This window comes from Propithecus coquereli, unplaced genomic scaffold (assembly GCF_000956105.1).
Source record: "Propithecus coquereli isolate 6110/MARCELLA unplaced genomic scaffold, Pcoq_1.0 Scaffold456, whole genome shotgun sequence".
Taxonomy (NCBI): Eukaryota; Metazoa; Chordata; class Mammalia; order Primates; family Indriidae; genus Propithecus; species Propithecus coquereli.
In genome coordinates this window covers 1,058,234-1,080,251 of record NW_012150352.1, presented here as the reverse complement: position 1 = coordinate 1,080,251, position 22,018 = coordinate 1,058,234, and the positions used below count along the sequence as shown (strand labels likewise).

The window sequence follows — 22,018 nt, the reverse complement described above, 5'->3', positions numbered from 1 at the left end:
GGGAAGCACCACTGAGTGTGATGTTGGCTGTGGGTTTTTCGTAGATGCCCCTCATGAGGTAGAGAAAGTTTGCCTCATTTATGTGTTAATGGTTTCAATTTGCTAATACAGTGTTGCATGTGTATTCATGAGGGACATTGTATTTTTTGGTGTAGTTTTGTGTGTAGTTTTTTGTACTGTTTTTGCCTGGTGTTAATATCATGGTACTATTAGTGTCATAAAATGAGTTGGAGAATGTCCTTTCTCGAGCTTTTCGAAAGAGTCTGTATAGAATCGGTGTAATGTCTTTCTTAAAATTTGGGCATGGAGTTTTCCTAGTGGGAAAGTATTTAAGTACAGAGTCAATTTCTTGAATAGCTAGTCAGGCTATTTAGATAATTTGTATTTTTTTTAGGGCTTGTTCCATTTTATCCAGATTGTTGAATTTATGGGTGTCAAGTTGTCTGGTGTTCCCTCATGGGCCTTGAACACCTACCAGGCACTGATCACTCAGGTTCCTTCTGTGCTGTTTGTCAGAAGCAGCAGTGACTTGTCTGCAGGTCACTTTTGCCATTTGTCTGCAGAGCTAGAGCCTCCACCTGCCCCTGGCGTTAACCCTCAGTAGTGCGTCTGGCCTGTGGCAGCTCGGTGCGCGTCGTCCTGGCGCAGGTCTTTGCCAGAGACTGGTGTCTGTGCTTCTGGGCTGTGCTCTCCAGCGAGGTGTGTGCCAGGGTGGGTCCTAGAGCTATGGAGTGTGCACGTTGTTCCTGTCTGCTCAGCCCCGATGCCAGGCCTACCGCCCAGGGACTGACCACTGCTTTGAGAGCCGGGCCTTACAGGCCAAGAGGGTCAGAGGTCACTAATTGGTCAGCTGTCTGGTTGGTTCCCTGAGGTTAGTTCCATGGCCTGATGTCTTTGTGAGGGACTCTCCTTGGAAATAGGCCCACACTGATGCGGGCATGTGTGGAGAGAAGTGTCTTGTGGGGACCTCTTTGAAGATAAGAGCCAGACCATGCCAGGAGGAGTTCCTGCTCTCTGGCCTGGGCAGTCCTCCTCAGGGACAGTGCCTTCCTCCTTCCACATGATTGGCAGTGAGTCTGCCTCCTTGTCCAAGCAGGGCGAGGGCCCAGGAGCTGCCTTCTTCCTCGTCTGCAGAGCCAGCACCACTGCTGAGATGGTGGCGCACCTGTGGGGGCCTGCGCAGCGAGCTGTTTGAATCGTCTTGAGTCCAGCTTCCTTACGTGCCCACACATAAGGCCCGGAGCATGTCTCTTGGCCTTGGCTCCAGGTCTCTGCAGAGCTCCCCAGAATAGGGCTGGGGGGAAGGTCCATGAGGGGTGTGGACTCTGTGTGGACCCCTCTGGTGGTGGGCCCCACTATTTCATGTGTGGTGCCAACTCTTAATTAAGGTTTGCTTGTCAGCTGGGAAGACCTTGCTCAGAATCTCAGGGAGACCCTGTTTTGGGCTGCTTTGTGTCCCCTGAAAGGATATGTTGAAGCAGTAATCTCCAGTACCTTAGAATGTGACCTTTGGAAAGAGTCACTGTAGATGTAGTTAGCTAGATTAATGTGACGTCATATGCAGTGGGGTAGTTTGGTGTCTTTCTAAGAGGAGGGGGAGTGTTGCTCCATGAATTAATATAAATGTGTTTGCAGACAGGATTTGTCTCAGTTTTGCAGAGCTTTGCCCTGAAGGAATATGTAAACGTGTTGGTTTGCATTTCAAATGCTGTTCCGCTGGGGAGGGCTTCTCTGAAAGACAGTAGCGGCTGTATCCCACAAGGCGCTGCGTTTCTCAGACCTAAAGGTTTGGGTTGCTTTGTAAAGCAAAGCGAATCTGTTAAAAACTACAGGATGAGGGCTGACCCCCCCACCCCCAACAGACAGCCACAGACAGCCACCCTGGCTAAAAGCAAGGGGAAGTTCCTGCTTAATACTCCAGACTACCTGTCTCCATTCACAATAACCTGATAAAGAAAATATGGACCCAATATATTTCTGTTTAACCCCTCTGTTAAGTAATAAATTTACCTTAGAATGTAGAAGTTAATCTTCGAAAGATTTTATAACCATTTGTTCACGTAGATAGAATTAGTTAAGGGATCTGTAGAAGCCTTTTGAAAATCTGTTAACCTAAGAGGAACTACCTGCTGTTATGTAAATCTGTTACCCCTGGCAACTAATCACTGTTCCCTATAAGTTACCATGTAAGACTTCATTCGTGGCTTTTGAGATTCATGGAGAAATCTAGGCCCCCTGAGATCCCACTTTGCCTATAATCTTTATAAATTTATATAACTATACCTTTGTCTCTGTGTATTCTTTTATTTCCAATTATTTTCCATTTTTCTATTATTTTCTTATCCCTTGCAACTCTACCAAAGGGACCCGGTTTTTTGCTGGGAGCTTAGCTACCTCCCAGCAGGGAAGAGACGGGGGAACAGGCCACGTGGAGAGCAGAGGGTTGCTGCCGTAAGCCAGGGCTGACTGGTGTCGTCAGGAGATGGGAGAGGTGAGGAAGGATCCTCCCCTAGAGGCTTCTTCTAATTTTTTTGTTGTTGTTAGAGACAGAGTCTTGCTGTGTTGCCCAGGCTAGTCTTGAACTCCTGGCCTCAAGTGATCCTCCCACCTCGGCACCCCAAGTGGCTGGGACTCCAGGGCATGTATGTCCTGCTAATTACTTTTATCACCCTAGAGGTTTCTGAGGGAGTACAGCCTTGCCGACACCTTGACTCCAGACTTGTGGCCTTCACAACTGAGAAAACAAACCTCTGTTGTTCAGAGGCCAGTCTGTGGGACTTGACGGCAGCCCTGCCAGGGAGGTGGTCTGTTCTCCAGAGTGGGCTGGATGGCATCTTCCTTTCACCCAGGCGGGGTCTCTGCTTCAGCCTTTGGCCAGAGACTGTCAGAGAAGGCGAGCTTGGGCGGCCCATCCCTATGGCTCCACCTCACGCACCCCTTGGCCACCTCGCTCCTGTCCAGCTTCCCCTGGCCTTGCCGCGCAGAATTTCCCCTTTGTCTTCCGCACGTGTGACTTGGTTAACTTGCTTCAGTATCGCCCTTTCTTGCCCCTCTGTTCTCTGGTCAGAGTGATTGGCCGCAGAGCCGGGGTGAAGACACCATTGGAAACAGCCGTGCCAGGCCCTGCCAGCCCGGCCTGGTGGGCCTCTGTGTGGCCGCGTGGGGCTCTGGCCCTCGGGGAGCTTGCCGGGCCTTTTTAAAGTCCAGCTTTTGTGTCTGGCTTATCGTCTCTCTCATAGTAATTATGACTGTAGAGGTTCTCTCCGAGAGTGGTTTGTCTTTAGATTTCTGAAGAATTGTGCCTTGTTGATCAGAGTGAGACTCAGAAGAGGTGGCCCTAGCCAGCCGTGGGCCCAGGGCCCCCATGGGCACCAGACTCCATCCCACTGTGCTCGGGGGAGCAGGGTGATGCAGTGGACAGGGAGGTACAGAACGTTGTCTGTGCCCAGTTGGTCTCTTGCAGGGCGGTGGGGTGTCATGCTTAGGGGATGTCATAGGAAACAGCACTGAGTGTCTGGGGGAAGCCAGCTCCGAGAGGCTGGTGGGCCTGGTGGGGACTCACAGGCGTCTGCTTTGTGTTGTAGTATTTTAACCACATTAGTATTGAAGACTCGCGAGTTTATGAGCTGACCAGCAAGGCCGGGCTGTTGTCTCCATATCAGATCCTCCACGAGTGCCTTAAAAGGTAGGCGCCCGCGGGGTCAGGTTGGGTGAGCCCCTGTCTGGCATCCCATGTCCTCGGTGGCCGTTTGTCCCAGGGCGGAGGCATTGCCAGTTTTCCCTGGGTACACAGAAGCCCCTCAGCCCCGGCGCTCCGTCAGAGCCCGTGGGGTTGGGTCAGGAGTGTCAGGGATTCCTCCTCTCCAGCCGAGACGAGACGCAGTGTGGGGAGAGGCCTGGCCTTTTCTTCAGAGAGCCTTGAAGGGCTTTCCCAAAGCAGCCCCCACTCCTCTTCAGTTGACACTGCCTGCTCTTTGTTTTCTGTTAAAGAAACCATGGAATGGGTGACACATCCATCAAGTTTGAAGTGGTTCCTGGTAAAAACCAGAAGAGTGAATATGTCATGGCGTGTGGCAAGCACACAGTTCGCGGGTGGTGTAAGGACCCTTCTCCACTGCTTCCCGAGGACCCTGGCGGGTGGCATTGGGCTAGTGGCCCTTGGTGTGGCCTTGTGCTTCTCAAGCCCCAGCTGTGTGTTAGCTGCCACACATTCAGCCCAAGGCGGGGCTGGAGGCCATCCTGCCTGTATCTCCTATCTTCTTCCTGTACCCTCCTGCCACCTCAGTCTCTGTCCAGCCCTGTCCCTATGGCAGGAGGAGTGTTCTTCCTCCCAGAACAGCCAGCAGAACATTGCTGCTTCTCTGTGTCTGGAGTGTAAGGCTGGGAAGAGAGGCAGGCTGCTTAGCTGCGTGGCTTTGGGTGCGTGCCCTCACTTCCTAGAGCCGCAGATGGCCATCGCAAGGTGGCGGCTGGGTGCCATGAGACACGGGTGCCCAGAGCAGTGGCACAGTGTGCCCCGCTGGCCCTCAGGGTGCTGGGTTGGTGAGGCTGGGAACAGCAGGGGCTCCTGTAGAGGCGAGGTGGCTGTGTGAACGCAGGATGCTCGTGGCAACTCTCTCCATGTTTGCTTTCTCTTTGTAGGTAAAAACAAGAGAGTTGGAAAACAGTTAGCCTCTCAGAAAATCCTTCAGCTGCTGCACCCACATGTCAAGAACTGGGGGTCTTTACTGCGCATGTATGGCCGCGAGAGCAGCAAGATGGTCAAGCAGGTAAGTGGCCCCCTCGGGTCCTAGGACAGCCTCTGCTTCTCCTCCCACCCTGAAGCTTGTGTCTTGGGCTCTGCTGTCAGAGGGGCAGAGTGTGGCAGCTCTGCCCTAGCTCATGGCTGCCTCTCTTATGCCATGTCCGTGAATTTGTGGGCAGGGGATGTGGGGTTGTCTGAACCTGCTGGGAGTGGTCAGTGCAGTGTGAGTGATCAGGCACTGCCTGGGCCCAGCCCTGTGGCTGGTGACAAGGTGGCTGGAGTGCAAGGCAGGGCCAGGCAGGAGACTCTGGTGGTGCGCTGGCTCTGAGGGGCATGAAGGCTCAAGAGCCAGGCCCCCGGCCCTCCCTGGGCAGCACACCCTTGGGCTTAGTTGACGCCCAGTGACTTGAAGGAGACTGAACATATCAGTGCAGCTCTCCGTTGGCTGCCTTTACTGGAAGAGCGTGTGCGCCATCTGTCTTGTTTCTGTTGTTGTGGCCCTGATCTCGGATGTGTAAGCCGATGCCTGCACCCAAGGGGTAGAGGGAAGCACTGGGAGGTGAGTGCTCACGTTCTTCATTTTTCCCTATGTTTACGGAAACTGGGTTATCTGCGTCCCGCTTGGTGGAGGGACAGTAGGTATGAGGGGAGCGTGCTACAGGTGGGGTGACCTGAGGACTGTGCCACGGGAGAGCGCAGCACCATCTTCAGGTCCCCTGGGACCGTGAAGGGGCCCTTGCTATGGGCATGACAAGGCAGGGTGAGGCCACATAGGCCACCAAGCTGTGTGAAGGATGACGCTTTTGGGCAAGGAGTTAAAATGTAGGTAAAGCTTGCTTCTGCCTTTGCTGCGCACAGTCCTAGGCGCAGACTGGGAGAGAGCAAGCCTTGCTTTGGCCTGTGGGGGGAACCGCTCTAAGCTGGAAGAGAGGAGTCCCAGCCTGGCACAGCCCAGCATAGGGCAGCTCTGGCATCCCAGGTCACAACAGGCACCCTCATGGATGGCCTCTGAAGACAGGAAGGGGCCAAGGATAGCTTGTTGGCCATGTAAGCTGTGGGATGCACGGAGAGCTCAGTGCCTGGGGCCAGCATGCTGTCCCTGCTGGCTGTGGCCATGTGCTCATCTCTCTACTTGATGGGTTCTTGGGCTCCAGTGAGCACCCAGCCTCCCTGTCCTGCCAGGCAGGAGGAGGCAGAAGCGGGGTGGTGTGGCCAGAAAGCAGCCCAGGCACCGGCAAGGATAGGCAGCCAGTGTGTAGCGGGTGGCCACATCTCCTGGCTGCTGTGTGCCTGCCAGGCAGTCCTGAGAGCGAGGCCCTGTGTCCCCAGGAGACCTCGGACAAGAGCGTGATCGAGCTGCAGCAGTACGCCAAGAAGAACAAGCCCAACCTGCACATCCTGAGCAAGCTGCAGGAGGAGATGAAGAGGCTGGCAGAGGAGAGGGTGAGTGCTGTCCTGCATCTGCCCTCCCACGTCTCCCCCAAGATGAGGGGCGCCAAGACCCTCCTTCCAGATGAGGCTGGCTTTCTTTAAGCTTCAGCATGTGTGAAATTTTATAAAATCACTTTACTTTTAGTTATAGTAGAGAGCTGGCAGGCCAGCCTGGTGTTCGGTGGTGGGCATGACCTCTGTGGGCTGATGCTCGTCTTGATTCCGCGCTGGCATTTGAGGTCAGGGTCAGTGTGCTGGCCAGGACCCTGGGGAACTCACAGGTTCACCTGGTAGGACTTGGTCCCAGCAAGGCTTCCTAAAGCCACCTTGGGTGCCCCACACCAAGAGGGGACTGTTAGGTTGACAGTGATATCCCGTCCCCAGGCATAGTCCATGTGGTTACTCATGCCCCCTCCTGGGCCTCTTAGGCAGGAGCTTTCTTAGCTGTGGCATTCCCAGGGCCTGCACGAAAGCCCCAGTACTCGGCGTCTGCTGCCCTGCCTGTGTCTCAACAAGACAGGAGGCCAGGAGGTGCCTTGCTCCTGCCCTAGGCAGGGTTGGGGAGCTTTGTCCGCCTGGAGCTAGCAGGACTGCCTGGCCTGTCCCTGGTCAGGAGAGGAGCTATGGGGCCTGAGGGGAACAGGCCCTGGCTTGGCGAAAGGGGTTGACTGGGCCCTAGGGCAAACAAAGGCTGGGTTAGGGAGAGACTTGGCTTGTTGCTGTGACCACACCTGACTTCTTTGCTTCTGGGTGTGCGTCATGACACCAGGGAAATTGCAGCATGTGGTGCTTTGCCATGGCATTCCGGGGGCCCTCTCCAGTCCTAGCTTAGTCTGCTCCCCAGGCTGTCCTGCTCCCAGCCTGGCATCACAGGCACTGGTGTCCTCTGGGCTGCTGGAGCCTCCTAGCACCAGTCTGCAGGGCTTGTCTCTACCCTGGCCCTCCTGAGCCCTTTGCCAAGCCCAGTTCATTGCCAAGCCCAATCCCTGTTCTTTCAGGAGGAGACTCGGAAGAAGCCTAAGATGTCAATTGTGGCATCTGCCCAGCCTGGCGGTGAGCCCCTGTGCACTGTGGATGTGTGAGGAGGCAGCACAGGCCGGGGCGCGGGGGCTGCCAGCGGCACTGCTGAGGAGACCACCAGTCACGCATTGCTCATCGCAGAGTCAGGCCTCCAACCTGCGTTCCTCCCCTGTGGCCAGTGTGTCTGAGGGCCTGGGCCAGAGGTGGGGGCTCTAGCACACGGGGACAGTCATGACCACACAGCACACACGTGAGGCAATGGTTCTCCCAGGCCTGAATGGATGTGTTTAAGGATCAACTGCAAGTACCACACGGGTGGAAGGTGGTAGTTTCTAGACAGCTGTAGCCCGTGCTTGTGTGTACCTGCTGCAGACTGTCTGACGATGGTTTTCATGAACTGTAGCATGTAACGTGCACTGACAGCAAGTGCTGCTGGACGATGGATGAGCTGAGAAGGGATGCTGAGTGCTGGGGCCATGGCTGGCCTGTGGTGCCAGGTGGCCCCTGTGCCCAGGGCCCCTGCAGAGCCGCTGCGGAGAGCTGGCTGGAGGTGCACGTGGCACTTCACCCCCACCTGCCTTCTGTGTTTTCCCTTTTTCTCTGAAAAAGTTGTAACAGTTAGAAAGGAGTATTTCAGGCCTTTTTGGTTTAAAATAAACAGACTTTTAGCATCAGCAGTACTTTTCAGACATTGCAGGCAAACCATCGTCAGGGTGGTTGCCTAGACGCGATGCCAGCGGGGACGACGACGTCCTGGAGCCTCCCCAGTGTTGCTGCCTGCTGCAGCCCACCGTTCTGGTCAAGTCTTAATGCCTCAAGGTCGCGCCTCCCTGAACACTGAGGCTCCACGTTTGCTGGCCTCTGGCAACGGTTTTTACAAAGATTTTTGCAGTCAAGTCCATCTGTCCACTCATCGATTTTTAAAGCTTTTGATATTTCAGCATTTGGAAAGAAACTTCTACAGTGAGGGTGGAAGGTAGACTTGGAATCATGCATTTTAGCAAGTGGACTTGTTTAAACAGGAAGGGCCCTTCGGTGCAGTCCACTCTTGACACAGAGCTGAGTGCGTGGCGGGCAGCTGCCTCCTGGTGACAGTGGCTTCCCTGGATCTTGAGGGCAGCCACCCCATGCCCAGTTTGCTCCTTGCCTGGCACTGGTGCTTGCTGGGCCCCTCCAGATGGAGCAGGGTTGGAGCTGGGCTCCTGTTTTGTCCCAGGGCATGAGGTTGTGCTCAGAGCTCTGTCCCCAGCACCTGTCGAGGCTGCCGTGTGCTTGTGCCATGCCAACCCATGCAGTAGCCCAGCATTCTGCAGCATCTGCCCCATCATGCCGCCCATGGGTGGTGGTGATAGTGTTTTTGTCCAGAACATGGAATGTCAAGCCTGTGGGTCACCCATAGCATAGCCCTTCCTCACCACCTATGTGACCAAGGTTGGCTTCTGTGTTGACCTTTCAAAAGAAACCCCTAAATCAAGTTGCTATAATTAGATACTTGCTTCTGTCTTGCCTTTTGTCTGCAGCTGTGAATAATCGTTTGACCGTAACTGTTGCCCTTAAGACAGCCAGATGCGTCTGTGAACCAAAGCTTTGTGCACACCTGTCCCCCTAGAGGCCAGGGAGCCTCACTATGGCTCACTGGTCCCCTTGCACCGTGTCCCCTTCTGTCCACCAAGTATGGGTGCAAGTTGTGTGCAGTCCTGCGAGGTCGGCGGGCAGGGGAGCCTGTGTGGATGCCCCTGGGTACTGGGCCGGGGCCGGAAGGCAAGCCTCTTGTCTGAATGCATAAAGCAAACTGTCCAAAAGGAGTGGCTGCTGTTTTTCTTCTGAGGGGAGGAGCCTGGGGGCTTGGGGACCCTCAGCTGCCTCTCTTGGACCCTCTGTGGGCTGGGTGCCTGCTGGACACTGGCTCCTGCAGGGCTGAGCAGCACACCTCAGTGTGGCTCTGGGTCCCTCCTTGGTCACTGTCCTCCCTCCTGGGCTGAGGGTTTGAGGGCTCTTCCCTTGGTCAGGTGCAGGGGCAGCAACTGCTGTCCACAGTGGGGGAGGCAGGCGGCCTCCCCTTGCTGCCCAGCACCCAGCACCCACTCCCAGGTGGTCCTTGTTTCTGAGATCTGCATCTCTGCCTCTTGTGTCTAAGTGTAAAATTCCACATTCTGTTAAAAGCAGGCTCTCTGTACCGACTCCCCCAATGGAGCAGAAGGGTTGGAGAGCTGCTCCACCACCCACCCTCTACCCTAGCTGGGCAGATTTTTGGTTCTGCCCAGGTCTGGTGAGAAGGGTGCCAGTAGGGACCTGTGTCCAGGCAGGCCAGACACGGCCGAGGGCCCTGCCCCTCGGCACCCATGGTAGGGGGCTGAGAGGAGCCCGTGTATGCCCGAGCTCTGGCTCATCACAGAAACGTCCTTAGTTCAGCATTGTTTATTCCAGCCATCACAGCCTAGCTGTTCCAGAAGGTACGTGGAGATGGGGAACGGGCCACAGGAGACCTCCCACCTTCCTAGTTGGAGCTCAGAGCCTGTGGCCACAGGCTGTTCCTGGTGGGGCTGCCAGCTGCTCTGCATCCTGGAGCGCCTGGGGAGGGCTGTGGGGGTCCCTGGTCTTCTGCCCCTGTGACCGGCCCTGGTCTGGGAGAGCTGGCTGCTATTGGTCCCAGGGCCTAGGACGAGAGGGAGGCCCCAGTCTCCTGTGAGGTGTCATCTGGGGGCCCTGGTTGGGGCTGGGCTGGAGGGCCTTGGGGCCCCAGGACCCCTGTGCCATTGGAGTGCTCCACCCTCTGGAACAGGATGAGCATCTCGCAGTGTGGGGTCTGTGGGAACAGGTCCACGGCCACAGCCTTCACTGGCTGGAATGGGGTGCCCTTCACGCGGTTAGACGGGGCCCTGCAGAGGCTGCAGTGGGGAAGGAGGGAGCACCAAGGTCAGCCTCATGGCTGGCCAGGGGCTCCGCTGGGAGGCATGGACTGGGCCCTGGCCCCCTACCCTGCCCTGCTTGACACTCACTCCACAAAGTTGCCCATGGCTGCCCGAGGGTTGCAGGAAACATAGAGGAGCCGCTTAAGGTTCTCAGCTCTGCGGAGGGCCAGGATCACCTTGGAGTCTGAGAAGGCAGACACGGGCTGGGTGCCTGAGGCCTGAGACCACACAGCCTGGGGTGCCACCCTGACACCTGTCTTCCCTGTACCACCTCCCCAAGCAGAGGCCACTCACGCAGGCCAGCACGGGGTGGGTCCAGGATGGCCACAAGTTGCTGGGAGGCCAGTCTGCTCACCAGGGCAGGCATTAGGTCCTCAGCCCTCCCGCAGTGGAACTCAACGTTGCTCAGCTCTGGAGATGGCACCACAGCCTGTCAGTGGGCCCTGGACACCTTCCCCCAGCAGGGCCAGCCTGCGAAGGGGCCAGAGGAGCCTTGGGAGCCCACTGGCCGAGGAGCCTGCTCACCCTGCCTCCCTGCTGGGCAACCCTGGGACTCAGGTGCAAGGGAGGTCTGCGGGCAGCCCTGCTGCACCCCCAGTGGCCCTCAACCCAGGGTGGATTCTAGGTGCCATGTTAGAGGCATTCAGGGGGGGTGAGGGGGTGATGGCTGTTCCCCCGAGCCTGCCCGCTGTGCTCACCATTGGCATGGGCATTCACCCGGGCATCCTCCACGGCCTCTGGGCACAGCTCGACCCCGATGACTCTCTTCACTTTCTGAAATAGGAAGGGTACAGACAGTGGTGCCTGCCCAGCACTCCTCAGGAAGGGGAGTGGCAGGAGACAAAGGGGAGCTGGGCTGGGGGCGGGGCAGGGGGTGGAGAGAGGGCTCACCCGGGCCAGGGCCAGGCCAATGGTGCCAGTACCGCAGCACACGTCCAGCACCGTGCTGCCCCCATCCAGCTGTGCCCAATCCTGGATGACTGCGTAGAGCACCTCGGCCGCAGGCGTGTTTACCTGGAGGGCGGCAATGGTGCCCGTATGCAGGCCTCCCCTCCTGCACCCCAAGCACTCCTGACCCCTGGCTCCCCCTGCGAGACTTCTGGGCCCAGGCAACCCAACCTCGTCCCCATCCCAGCCTCAAGCCACCCCTCTGGCCACACCATGCTGGCGATCCCACCCAGCCTCCTGGCTTCAAGAGCCAAGTCCATGCCAACACTCCTGCTCCCCACCCCCATTCATAGGGAGCCCTCCCGAGTGGCAGGCATGCAGGACACCCACAGCTGCCCGATGGGCCACACCTTCCTACACCAGCACTCCCACTAGGGCCCCTGGAGTCACCCAACTATCACCGCCACCTCCACCTCTGGACCTTCAAGTCCTGCCAGACCTGTGTCCAAAAGAGGGTCCTTATAGGCTCCAGACCCTACACCTCCCTTGAGGGTCTCTCCCCACACTACCCCCTGCCCCAGTATCGGGAATGATCCTGAAACACTGTTCCAACCCCAAGGCCACCACTGTCCCATGGTGGTGCAGTGTGCCCTGCACTGGGGACTATTCCACAGCCTTCCTGTGATGAAAAACCTCTTTCTTGTCTCAGCCTTTACCCCGGAGCTAACCTGCCTGGATGCTCTCCCCAGATGGAGCAAGTGTGTGTCACCATCCTAACCCACTGTCCCCATCATTTCCTGATGGTGCGTCAGGCCTTGTTCCACGTGTCCTTGTGCCCACCAGGGACTCAGGGCTACCTGGAAGAAGGCGTGAGGTGAGATCCGGAAGGTCAGCCCAAGCAGGTCCTCATAAATGCACCGGTCCCCAGCCACATGCTCCAGGGGCAGGCCCTCCTGGCTGGGAGTCTTTCTGTGGGTGGAGGTGTAGGGGCTTCAGTGTCACCTCCCCTGTGGGGACCCCCTCATCCCCTTCCAGGCTCCTCACCGCTGTCCCTCCTCCACGAAGTACAGACAGGTCACCCCACTGGCATTGCCTGGCCCTGCCACAAAGTGCTGTGCTAGGGAGGCCTTCAGCTCCGCCAGCTCCCTGGGGCTCAGTTTCTGGAAGAAGGGGTGAGAAGGCCCCGTCAGACTGTGCTGAGGCCCACCCAGGTCAGACACCCCCCGGCAGGGCCCCTGCCTGAGACCTGGGGGTGGAAGTGGGCGATGGCCATGGCTTGGCCGCGGCGGCTGGTGCGCACGGTCAACTGCTTCCAGTGGCCCGTGTACGTCTCTGGGTCATACGCTGAGTATGGAGTGGACCTGTGGGAGTCACAGGTGGCCTTAAGTTCCTGATGTCTGCCAGCCAGGACTGGGGAGCAGCCTCCCTGCTCTCTCCTCCAGCCGTACCCCCACCCACCTGACCGCCATCGAGGGCACCCCAGAAAGCTTAGGGCAGGATCCCTGCCCTCTGCTCCCAGAATGCACAGGACTTCCCAGGAGCCCAGCCTCAGGTCCTCACCGAATGAACTCCTGGAAGGCCTTCACCACCTGCTTGGTGGCTTCAGGGATGTGCACAGTGTCAAAGGGGGCAGCCACAGCACACGTCCCACCCTTGTACTTGCCAAGCCGGCAGCCTACTGTGTTGTCCTTCCCGTCCACCCCGACGCCGACCAAGAACTCACACTTATTACGATACTCAGTCTGCAGGGAGGTGGGAGGCAGAGAGACACCCAGACTTCACCCTGGCTGTCCAGCACCTGTGTGTGGAGAAACCCTGATCTCCCCATGGGGGCCAGCAGTCAAAACCAAGAGGCCTACTAACAGCCACGTGGTGAGTGCCAGAAGAAAATGCAAAGCAGGGACACTGATGGGATGAGTGAGCAAAAGGGAAGTTTTAAAAGCACAGGATGGAGCTTGCTGGCTGCCGCAGCCCAGGCTGACCTGCTGGGGTGATGGCTGGACCCCCTCCAGAGGGCAGCAGGCCTTGTTGTGCTTGTGCCTCTGTGCAAGCAACCAGGGCAGCAGGGCGCGGTTGGTGTTCCCAATTTCCCTGCAGGAGGAGGCAGATCCGTGGTCGGACTCTGCCCACCGCCCCGCACCTATGCCCGGCCACTCCCTAGGGACATCACTGTGTTCACTGAACACTGGCCAGCTCCCTGAGAGACTGCTGGGCCCCACGCTGGCCATCCTGCTCGGTGCGGGCAGGCTTAGCAAGCACGGGGCAGAGCAGGACTTGGGGCCAAGGGGTGCCCTGCGCACACACTCACTTGGCGAGCTTCTGCAGCACCTGCTGACACTCCAGCCGCTTCCGCTCCAGCTGCTCAGCGTAGGGAACTGTCCAAAGAGGGGTGACAACGTCGGCGACTCGTGTGACAGGAGGATCACCCTCACCCTCCAGCCGCCGCCTCTTGGCCATGGGGTCGGCCTTGGGCCGGGCCAGGCGCACGCTGAGTGGGCGGCCTTTCCAGAGGGTGCCGTGCAACACTCGCAGGGCCTTGTCCCGCTCGGCAGCACTGCGGAACGTCACGAAGGCGCAGGGTGGTTGCCCGAAGAGTTTAGTTTTGTGGGGCTGCAGGCCAAAGCGGCCCAGGAAGCGCCGGACGTCGCTGAAGCTGGTGTGGCGAGGCACGTTCTGCATCTCCAGCTTGAAGATCTCCGAGGTGAACACATCGTCTCTGATGTAGCTGTAGAGCCCCAGCTGAGGCCCGGGCCCTGTGGCGGTGCCAGCTCCCTCCTCCTCCTCCTGAGGTGCCGGGGCTGCGGGGCTAACCAGGGCACTGCTGCTATACTGGCTGCAGCCCTCCATGGGCTCTGGGCCCTGCACGGGGACAAACAGGGCTAGGCTGAGGGCTTGACCACCAGGCCTGACCCCCTCAGGCTCCCTACTCCCACACGCAGCCGTCCCCACTGTTCCCCTTTCTACCCTCCTTCCCCATCTCAGTCTTGCATCCCCATCTCTTCTCCCACGGGCTTCCCGCCCCACCCCATCCCCATCCCCATCCCCATCCCCATCCCCATCCCCATCCTCGACCCCTCCGTCTCCCTTCACTCTACTTCGCTGTCCAGTTTGTCACTCATCGTCTGGGCCTTTCGCCACCAGGACTGGGGGCCCCAAAAGGGCCGCGTCGCCGCCTGGTCCTGGGCTTGTCACACGGGAGGTGCTCAAAGAGCAGGGGCGGCGCTGCGAGGTCGCCCGGCGGGGGCTGGACTCGAACCCCTGGTGCTCAGGCCCAGATCTCGGGCACGGGCTGTACCGCCCGCCTACCAGGGGCCCGCGCCGGCCACTCGTCTCACCCACCGCTCTTGAGTCCTCCAGCGCGTGTCACCGAGGCGGGGCGTCTCCATGGTCCCGGCTTCCGGCAACGTCATCACCACGCGCCAGCTGCGACCCGCCCCCCCCAGCTACTTTAGCCAGCACTACAGGCGCGTGCGGCTGGGGACGGAAGTGCGCGCGGGTGCTGCTGGGAGTTGTGCACCTCCCAGGCTGACGGACGGGCCGGGCATGCGCCGCGGGCGTTTTGGCGGGAAGTGCGGGGCGGGCCGGACAATGAGAGTGTCCGCCGCATAGGCCAATAAAGCTGCGCTGGTTTTGAATCGCGGCGCGTTTCCCGCCGCCAGGGTCAGGGGTCGGGGTTCGGGTCGCGGGGCGGAGGGAAAAGCGGGCGGGCAGGAGGCGCCGGCGCCAGACGCGGAGGGAAGGAGCTACGAGTAGCCGCCGAGAGGCCGAGGAGCCAGCGACGACCGAGCCAGCCGAGCCGCCGCGTCGCCGCCGCGCCCCTATGGCGGCCACCAAGGTGCGGCCGGGCCCGGGGTGGGCGGACGGGGCCCAGGGGGGCCGGGGCCGCTATCGGCGGCCACGTGGGCGGCCCGCGCCGACACGGCCAACCCCCGCCGGCCTGCGGGCTTGGCGCCTGCGAGGCCTTCCTCACGCGGGGCCTGGGAGCTGGAGGCCTGTGGGTCGGGGTGCCTGGTGTCTGGGGGTGCGGGCTCCGGGCCCCGGGGCTGCGGGGCGCCCGCATGACCTTGGGGTGGGCCGGGGAGCAGCCATCGCCGTGCGAGGCCGCCCATTCACTGGGGACCGAGGCCGGCGGCCGGTTTTCTCTGGCCCGGCCCACTTGGGGCTTCCCAGTAGTACGGTGCAGTGGTCCCTTCCGTCGCCCACGCAGCACTTTATTCATTCAATCCTGACGTCCGGAGTCGCCACCAGCCTCTGTGGGAGAATTCGCGTTCCAGCGGTGGGGGTGGGGGCGTCCAGGACGCGCCGACCCAGGGCGGGGGCGGCTTTGTTGGCTGCCGGTGTCTGGCTGGGTACGTGCCATGGCACAGCCGCAGTGCTGTTGAACTGGGAAGAGCAGCTTTTATTTGCTTTTCCGGTTTGATTCTGGGGGTGATGTTTTGGGGTCTCTTAGGGACTTTTGGGTCACCGAGGCACGTGTTCTGCGAGACTTGAACCTAAAATATTATTTGTGCTCTGTAATTTTCCGAATTGGCTGAGGGTTTTATGAGTTTCACTTGTATGATTTGCCTACTGATGAACTTAGTTTTACAAACTATGTGAAAACTGCTAACAGGATTGTGAATTCCATGTAAATACTAATAGTCCTATAGCAATATTTTTTCCTTCTAGTAAGGAAGAGCCCAAACATTTCCTAACTAGTGAAAACGGGAAGGGTTTCTGTTCCCTTTAAGGGTGATGCTCTTAAGATTCATCGTTGTGTCTCTTGATCTTCACACAGCAGGTATCCCCTGCATTTTACAGATGAGGAAACTGAGGCAGTTTCTCCCAGGCCACTGAGCAAGTTTCAGGAGCCCCAGTCAGTCTGTGCACAGATGTGATTGATGTTTGCAGATGGGGGCAGGGATGCAGAAATTTAGCATCTAACCACAGGCTTGCCTGGTGATCCCACATGCAAACCTTTCCTGAAGTGAAAGGCTATGGGCTGAGTTTCTTACTTTAGAGTGAGGCCCACTCTGGTGTTCAAAGGCTCTTCATTCACTGTTGGGATGCCCACTGCGGGCACTGGTGGGCTCTGGCTGTGGGCCAGGTCTGGAGGCCAGCAGTGTCACTCACCTCTTTGTATCTCCCTCCACAGGACACGCATGAGGACCATGATACCTCCACTGAGAACGCAGATGAGTCCAACCACGACCCCCAGTTTGAGCCAATAGTTTCTCTTCCTGAGCAAGAAATTAAAACGCTGGAGGAAGATGAAGAGGAGCTTTTTAAAATGTAAGTAGGCTGACGTCCCAGAATAGGTATCTTTGAAAGTTATGGTGTTTGGGTGTCAAGGTCTTGCTTGGCCTGACTTTTAATTGGACCGAAGCTGTTAGAAGGAAGGGCCTAAAATTGTGTGGTAACTAATCCTGCTTAGAAATTCAACCCATTCCTTCACCAAATCACCAGGTGACCCTGCTGCCCCCTGGCCAGTCATGTGCGGGTGTCCCATCACTGCCGCTCTGTCCACAGAGAGCGCACTGCTGGGTCCTGGGTCCCCGGGTTCCCAGCGTGACATGCTGCTTCTGGGCGGGAAGGCTGGGTGTAGGCCTAGAGCCTGGTTGTCGAGCAGAGGCATGGGCTCCCCCGGGGGCTGGGGAAGAAGAGAGGGCATCTGACAGTTGAGGGAAGGTCTGGGCCTGTGTAGGGTCGGGGCCTCAGCCTCCCCCTGCTCTGAGTTGTCCCCATAGGTCTACAGGCCTGAGGGGTGCACCTGAAATGTGACCGTGAGACACCCAGCCCACCTAGGATCTTCTTTACCCACTTTGAGTCATTTGCACGTCACTTAGAAAGGTCAGGGGTTTCTGTTGTGAAAAATATTGCGACTGTAGACATCTTTTTTTTGTTTTGATTGTGAAATAAAAACGGCCCATAATTTGTTGGGCTGTTGTGCTCTTTGGGGTGATGTTCTTGCAGCCTGAGAATGGAAAGGGTGTTTGTTGAGACGTCGAGTCCAGCTTGTGCCATGCGTTCAGTGCAGTGAGGACAAGGGTTCTTCTGGGAAAATGTTTGGTGCCTGTGTTCCCCTCTGTGCATGTCTAAGCTTCTTGGTGGCTTTTCTCACAGGCGGGCAAAGCTGTTCCGATTTGCGTCAGAGAATGATCTTCCAGAATGGAAGGAACGAGGCACTGGCGATGTCAAGCTCCTGAAGCACAAGGAAAAAGGGACCATCCGCCTCCTCATGAGAAGGGACAAGACTCTGAAGATCTGCGCCAACCACTACAGTAGGTGGCCTCGGGCTCTGTGTTCACATCAGGTCAGCTTGGGGCCTTCAGGAAGATTCTTTCAGGGCCAACTGGGAACTAGGGAGCATATTCCTACATGTCGCGCACGTTTGTGGTGTTTATCGGATTTAAAATAAGAAATGCGTTTCCAAACGTGCCTCTGAACTAAGAACAGGCCTGCATGAAACTTACAGAACATAGAGGTGTGGAGTCCAGCCAGGCAGGCTTTGCTGGGGTGACACAGCGCAGGCTGGGTTCGGAACACGGAGTGAGTGCTGCAGGACAGGATGAGGGCCAACGGTGTGCATGTGCGCAAGGTGCCTGGGCTCTGTGTGACAAAGAGTGGGGGGGAGGTATGTGAGCATGTTGCTTGTGGCATCTGGGCACGTGTGTGGTTTCCGAGATTGTGTTTGTGGTATCTGAGCACGTGTGTGGTGATGGAGTCTGCGTGTAAGTGTGTGGTGTCTGAGAGTGCGTGTAGTGCCTGTGTGGTGCCTGGGCTCGCTCTGTGTGATGTGTAAGTACATGTGAGAGGGGGTGTTTGGGTGTATGTGTGCTGACTGAGCCTGTGTGTGTTGTGTCTGTACACAAGTGCGTGTGCAAGGTGTCTGGGCGGCAGCCTCCCAACCTTTGGTGTTCTACTCCCACCAGGATGTCTCCTGGGGAGGACACGGGAGGAGGACAGGTGGCCACTGAGTCCTGGGCACCTGTGAAGCTGCACCGGGAGTGAGTGGCGGCCCTTGGGCAGGTGTGGCTGTAAGCCCTAATCACCCTGTGTGGGGTCAGGGAAGGGCCACAGGAGGCCCGGCCTGGAAAGAAGTGGCAGTAGGTTGTCCCCAACTTGTATGGCTGCCAGCTGCCTGCAGGCTGAGCTTGTGCTGCCCCTGCTTGTGGGTGGGTGTTCAGAAGCACACTGGTCCTAGAGGGTCCCTTGGTGAAGCTCTGATGTTGTGTCTGTTTGCTTAGTGTAATATGTGTCCATTGGGACAGGGCCCCCGAGTCCCGGGCACACAGGGTGACTGCTAGTGGGAACCAGAGCTGAGTGGCCCTCAGGTGAGACAGAAGGATGGCCAGCTTTGCAGAGGCCCTGAGAAAGGGACAGGGTGCTCTCCTCGCCCAGCCTGTCTGCTCCTTGTCCTCATCCTCAAGCCCAGGTTGAATCATTTCTGTGGGGTCTTCCCTGATGCCCCATGCTTCTCCCAAGCCTTGTTGGTTGCTGGGTTTCTGTGAGAGTCGTCAGTCAGTCCCAGCATCTGGGCAGAGCCACCTGCGCAGTCTGCGGTGCCTGGTGCGTGTCAGGGCCCTCAGTGGACGGGGATGGTGGTGGGTGGGAGCCGTATGACCAGTGGGGTGCAGGCAAGGCTGGCGGGCAGCTGGCGTATGAGGTGTGGATGTGGATGGGGACTGCGTGCAGGAGGCCTGGTAACTGCTCTGGGAGATCCCAAGCTCCCAGTTCACACGGTGACGTGTGGACTCGCGTGAGAGCATGTGGCCAGGGCTGGGCATGGGCCCACCCCACATTCTCAGACCTGCCAGGGGGACAGGGGGCTGTTCTGGTGAGCCAGCACCTGTAGGGCCATCTCCAGACACATAGTCCCCTCTTGGCCCAGGGACCTGTCTTCCCTTCCCTCCCCTCAGGTCTGCATGGGGCCTGAGGAATCGGGGGTGGGCATGTTTATTCCAGGCTCTGTCTTCTGTGACACTGAAGCATCTGTGATGGGGCTCTGGGTGTTCCCTGCTGGTGGTCTCATCCCTCTGGGCAGTAGCTTGCCCTGCCTGGCTACGTGCCCTGTCACGTGACTGCCCTACATTCTGGCTTCTTTCCCTCAGCTGCCCCCGACCTTCAGATCAGCTAGGTCCACATGTTGGGGCCCTTAGGAATGTCTGGGCTCCCTTGGCCTTGTGTCCTGACATCTGACCCAGGGCCCGAGATGTGCTGGGACCGCAGCTGGTCCCTTTTTTGCCCCTGTCTGCTTTTCTGCAGGTGGGGCTCTATGTGCTGCGTGGTATTGGAAAGATGGCTCAGGAACCCCTTGCCGAGATGTCCTCATGGTTGGGGAGCAGGCTGCCCTGTTCCTAATCTGCAGGCCCTGTGGGACTTTGTCTGGGCCCAGTTCTCGGGCCCAGTTCTCAGGCCCAGACCGTCCCCATATTGCCTGAAGTGGGTCCCTTGGCTCAGTTATCAGGGTGCTCTGTGGCCAAGGACTGGGTGGGCCAGCCTTGGCGGCTGTCCCACTGTCAGTCCCCACCGTCCTCATGGGCTTCTCTCCCTGCAGTCACACCGATGATGGAGCTGAAGCCCAATGCAGGAAGCGACCGCGCCTGGGTCTGGAACACCCACGCTGACTTTGCTGATGAGTGCCCCAAGCCGGAGCTGCTGGCCATCCGCTTCCTAAATGCTGAGAGTGAGCAGGAGGGCAGGACCCCAGGGACCTACCTGACTTGGGGTTCACCTGTCCCACAGTGTGCAACAAATGCTGTTGCTTTTGGGGGAGAAGGGACAGTAGCTGGGGAGTGTGCTAGGGCTGTTCCTGCCCTGCCGTCTTGTGCCTGGCACTTCAGTTTCTTGTTTAAGCTTCGGTTCCTGTCAGGTCTCGTGGAGCCTGAGACCAACCCTGGGGGCCTTCCCAGGGCTGCTCCTCATGCCAGGCTTCTGGCTCACCGAGGACAGGGGCAGTGTGGTCATCCAGGCCCACCTCTCTCTCCTGCTCGGAGGTCTTTGCAGAGTGGACTGTCAAAGTTGTGTTCAGTGGTTCCTGGAGGAGTTGTAGGTGTCATGGCCCAGTGCCCAGTAGCTGACAGTCTGGGGCTGAGTGAACCTCACTCATGTCCTGGGAGTAGGGTTGTCCCCGCAGCCCTTCCAACACAAGTGAGGGGGGCAGCCCGTAGCCAGGAGGTCCCATGCTCTGGGCTGCTCTCTCTAAATTGTGCACAGTCAGATGAAGGCAGACACAAGGCTCAGCACAGCCCCCAGCCTTGGGACAGATTCGGGGGTCACTGCCCAATTCGACTGAAAGCCCAGGGCCCTCTGTGAACCTCCCTCCACTGCTCCCGGCTCTTAGGAAGTCATTTCTCTTCTTTCCGCAGATGCACAGAAATTCAAAACAAAGTTTGAAGAATGCAGGAAAGAGATTGAAGAGAGAGAAAAGAAAGGTGGGGTGGCAGCCTGGGAGGGGCCTGGGTGGGGCTTCCTCGCAGACTCACTCTGCACCCGGCTGCAGCCTCAGACGGGTGCTTTTTCTGTCTGCCAGAGAAATATTCCGGGTGCTGCGGCTGCCTGACTTGTCAAGGGTGATGCAGCTGCCTGGGGACACGGGGTGCCTGGTGTGGCTTGTCTCGGGTCTAGCTGGGCAGGCAGTTGGCCCACGATGCTCTGACTAAACTGACCAGAGGCTAAAGGTGCTTCAAGATAGCCTTGTGTTTCTTTCTCTCAGAGGCCTCAGTTACCTGCCCTCTGGGATCGGGTGATGGCTGTGGTAGCTAGTGGCCAGATATTACTGAGCAGCCTAGTTGAGGTCTAGGCAACTCGTGGACATGGGTTTACGTGGCTTCCTTTGGTCGTGCCCCTGGCGGGGGTCAGTCCTGAGGGCTGTGGGGGTGCAGGCAGGGCTGCAGTGTGGGCTGATGCTCCCTTTCTTCTGTTTTCTTACTTTGCTCACTCTTGTGTTCTAGCAGGATTGGGCAAAAACGATAATGCCGAAAAAGTGGCTGAACAGCTAGAAGCTCTTTCGGTGAAGGAGGAGACCAAGGAGGAAGCTGAGGAGAAGCAATAAATCGTCTTATTTTATTTCCTTTTCCTTTCTTTTTTCTTCTTTTTTAAAATTTTGCCCTGCCCCTCCTTTTCGGTTTTATTCTGTTTTGTTTTTACAAGGGACTTTATATAAAGAACTGAATTCCAACATTCATGTTGGTTTTTTTTTTTCTAAGTTTTTGCCCTATTGAAGACGACTTCAGAAAATCCATTCCCCAGTCATGAAAATGTACTGTGCTAACTTTCTTTTCCATAGTGGAAACACTTATTTATAGTCATCAAAAATAGTGAATAAAAACCGCATTTGGAACCCGGACTGGGCAGCAGGACTGTGTGTGCGGCTCCGTTCTGTGAGTGGTGCGGTTCCCACTGGCTGCCAGGGTGCTCGCCTGAGCCCCCGGTGTGCGTGGCTGCGGCAGGCACCGCGCTTCACAGCCAGGGTTCTCTGGAGACTTGCTCTGGTGCCGCTGGGCTGTGGGCTGGTGCTAGAGAGGCAGCCTGGCTGGGGTGCCTGGTGCCGGCTGGCAGCGTGCGCTGCTGAGGGTCTGGGTGGGACTGGTGCTGGGCCTGAGGGGTGCTCTGCTCTGCCCTGTGGTGGGTAGGTAGGTGGGGGGGAGGGGGTGTGCGCACGCGCGCGAATCTGTGTTTTGAGGAGAGAAAGGAAGACCACCAAAGTACCTCACTCTAGCACAGGGAGGTGGTAACCAATTGAGCAGGTTTCCAGGCTTTGGCCGGGTCCTGGTGGAGGGAAAAGCCAGTCTTGCAGCACACGTCCTGCCTGGTGTGGTGCCAGGCATGGCTTGGCCACACAGCCCTTACGTTAGAAACCCCATGAGATACCCTAGCACTGTCCTTGGAGAAAACTTCCAGGGTCTTGGCCTCCTTGGACTTGAAGGTCCAAACTCAGCAGTGTTGGAATCGTGCACATCTGCAATAGCTGCAAATAAAGAGACATTTTCAAGGATGCCATGTCGGGGTTTGTCTTGTATAACAGGTTTGTCTGCAGACATAG

At 57.8% G+C, this 22,018-nt stretch overlaps 3 protein-coding genes across 5 annotated transcripts in view; 2 read left to right on the top strand and 1 right to left on the bottom strand.

Moving 5' to 3' along the window:
- Positions 1-8,989, top strand: part of DGCR8 (DGCR8 microprocessor complex subunit) — a 28,289-nt gene extending 19,300 nt beyond the window's left edge. Inside the window, exons 9-13 of the mRNA XM_012654972.1 lie at positions 3,585-3,685; positions 3,991-4,097; positions 4,642-4,769; positions 6,074-6,187; positions 7,174-8,989. Of these exons, the coding sequence (XP_012510426.1) occupies positions 3,585-3,685; positions 3,991-4,097; positions 4,642-4,769; positions 6,074-6,187; positions 7,174-7,257 (534 nt within the window). The 3' untranslated portion in view covers positions 7,258-8,989. The remainder of the gene's footprint in view (positions 1-3,584; positions 3,686-3,990; positions 4,098-4,641; positions 4,770-6,073; positions 6,188-7,173) is intronic.
- RANBP1 (RAN binding protein 1) lies at positions 7,046-21,322 on the top strand. Of its 3 annotated transcripts, XM_012654977.1 has the most exons (7): positions 7,046-7,056; positions 15,120-15,464; positions 16,130-16,266; positions 17,098-17,255; positions 19,532-19,660; positions 20,343-20,408; positions 20,931-21,322. In XM_012654977.1, coding segments are annotated over exons 3-7 (453 nt in total). In that variant the 5' UTR covers positions 7,046-7,056; positions 15,120-15,464; positions 16,130-16,264; the 3' UTR covers positions 21,029-21,322. The 3 variants fall into 3 exon arrangements, with proteins under 3 accessions (XP_012510431.1, XP_012510428.1, XP_012510430.1); XM_012654974.1 differs by lacking the exons at positions 7,046-7,056; positions 15,120-15,464 and adding an exon at positions 14,573-14,830 and having other exon boundaries at positions 20,928-21,322; XM_012654976.1 differs by lacking the exons at positions 7,046-7,056; positions 15,120-15,464 and adding an exon at positions 14,588-14,830.
- On the bottom strand, positions 9,625-14,319 carry TRMT2A (tRNA methyltransferase 2 homolog A (S. cerevisiae)). Its single transcript, XM_012654973.1, has 12 exons — positions 14,091-14,319; positions 13,304-13,854; positions 12,978-13,086; positions 12,556-12,737; positions 12,242-12,356; positions 12,040-12,155; positions 11,853-11,964; positions 10,999-11,121; positions 10,806-10,881; positions 10,402-10,518; positions 10,195-10,291; positions 9,625-10,083 (listed from the first exon to the last, which is right to left on the bottom strand). Exons 1-12 carry the CDS (start codon positions 14,112-14,114, stop codon positions 9,852-9,854), a joined length of 1,854 nt encoding a protein of 617 aa, XP_012510427.1. The 5' UTR covers positions 14,115-14,319; the 3' UTR covers positions 9,625-9,851.
- Positions 21,323-22,018: the final 696 nt, after the last annotated feature.

What these genes read in the sequence shown, in the direction of transcription:
- RANBP1 (XM_012654974.1), top strand. An exon ending in GATCTGCGCCAACCACTACA is followed by an intron (nt 17,256 to 19,531) that starts GTAGGTGGCCTC and finishes CTCTCCCTGCAG; the next exon opens with TCACACCGATGATGGAGCTG. An exon ending in TGAAGAGAGAGAAAAGAAAG is followed by an intron (nt 20,409 to 20,927) that starts GTGGGGTGGCAG and finishes CTTGTGTTCTAG; the next exon opens with CAGGATTGGGCAAAAACGAT.
- TRMT2A (XM_012654973.1), bottom strand. Translation starts at nt 14,114, where the DNA reads ATGAGTGACAAACTGGACAGCGAA. An exon ending in TTGGCCTGGCCCTGGCCCGG is followed by an intron (nt 10,882 to 10,998) that starts GTGAGCCCTCTC and finishes TTCCTATTTCAG; the next exon opens with AAAGTGAAGAGAGTCATCGG. An exon ending in GGTGAATGCCCATGCCAATG is followed by an intron (nt 10,519 to 10,805) that starts GTGAGCACAGCG and finishes TGCCATCTCCAG; the next exon opens with AGCTGAGCAACGTTGAGTTC.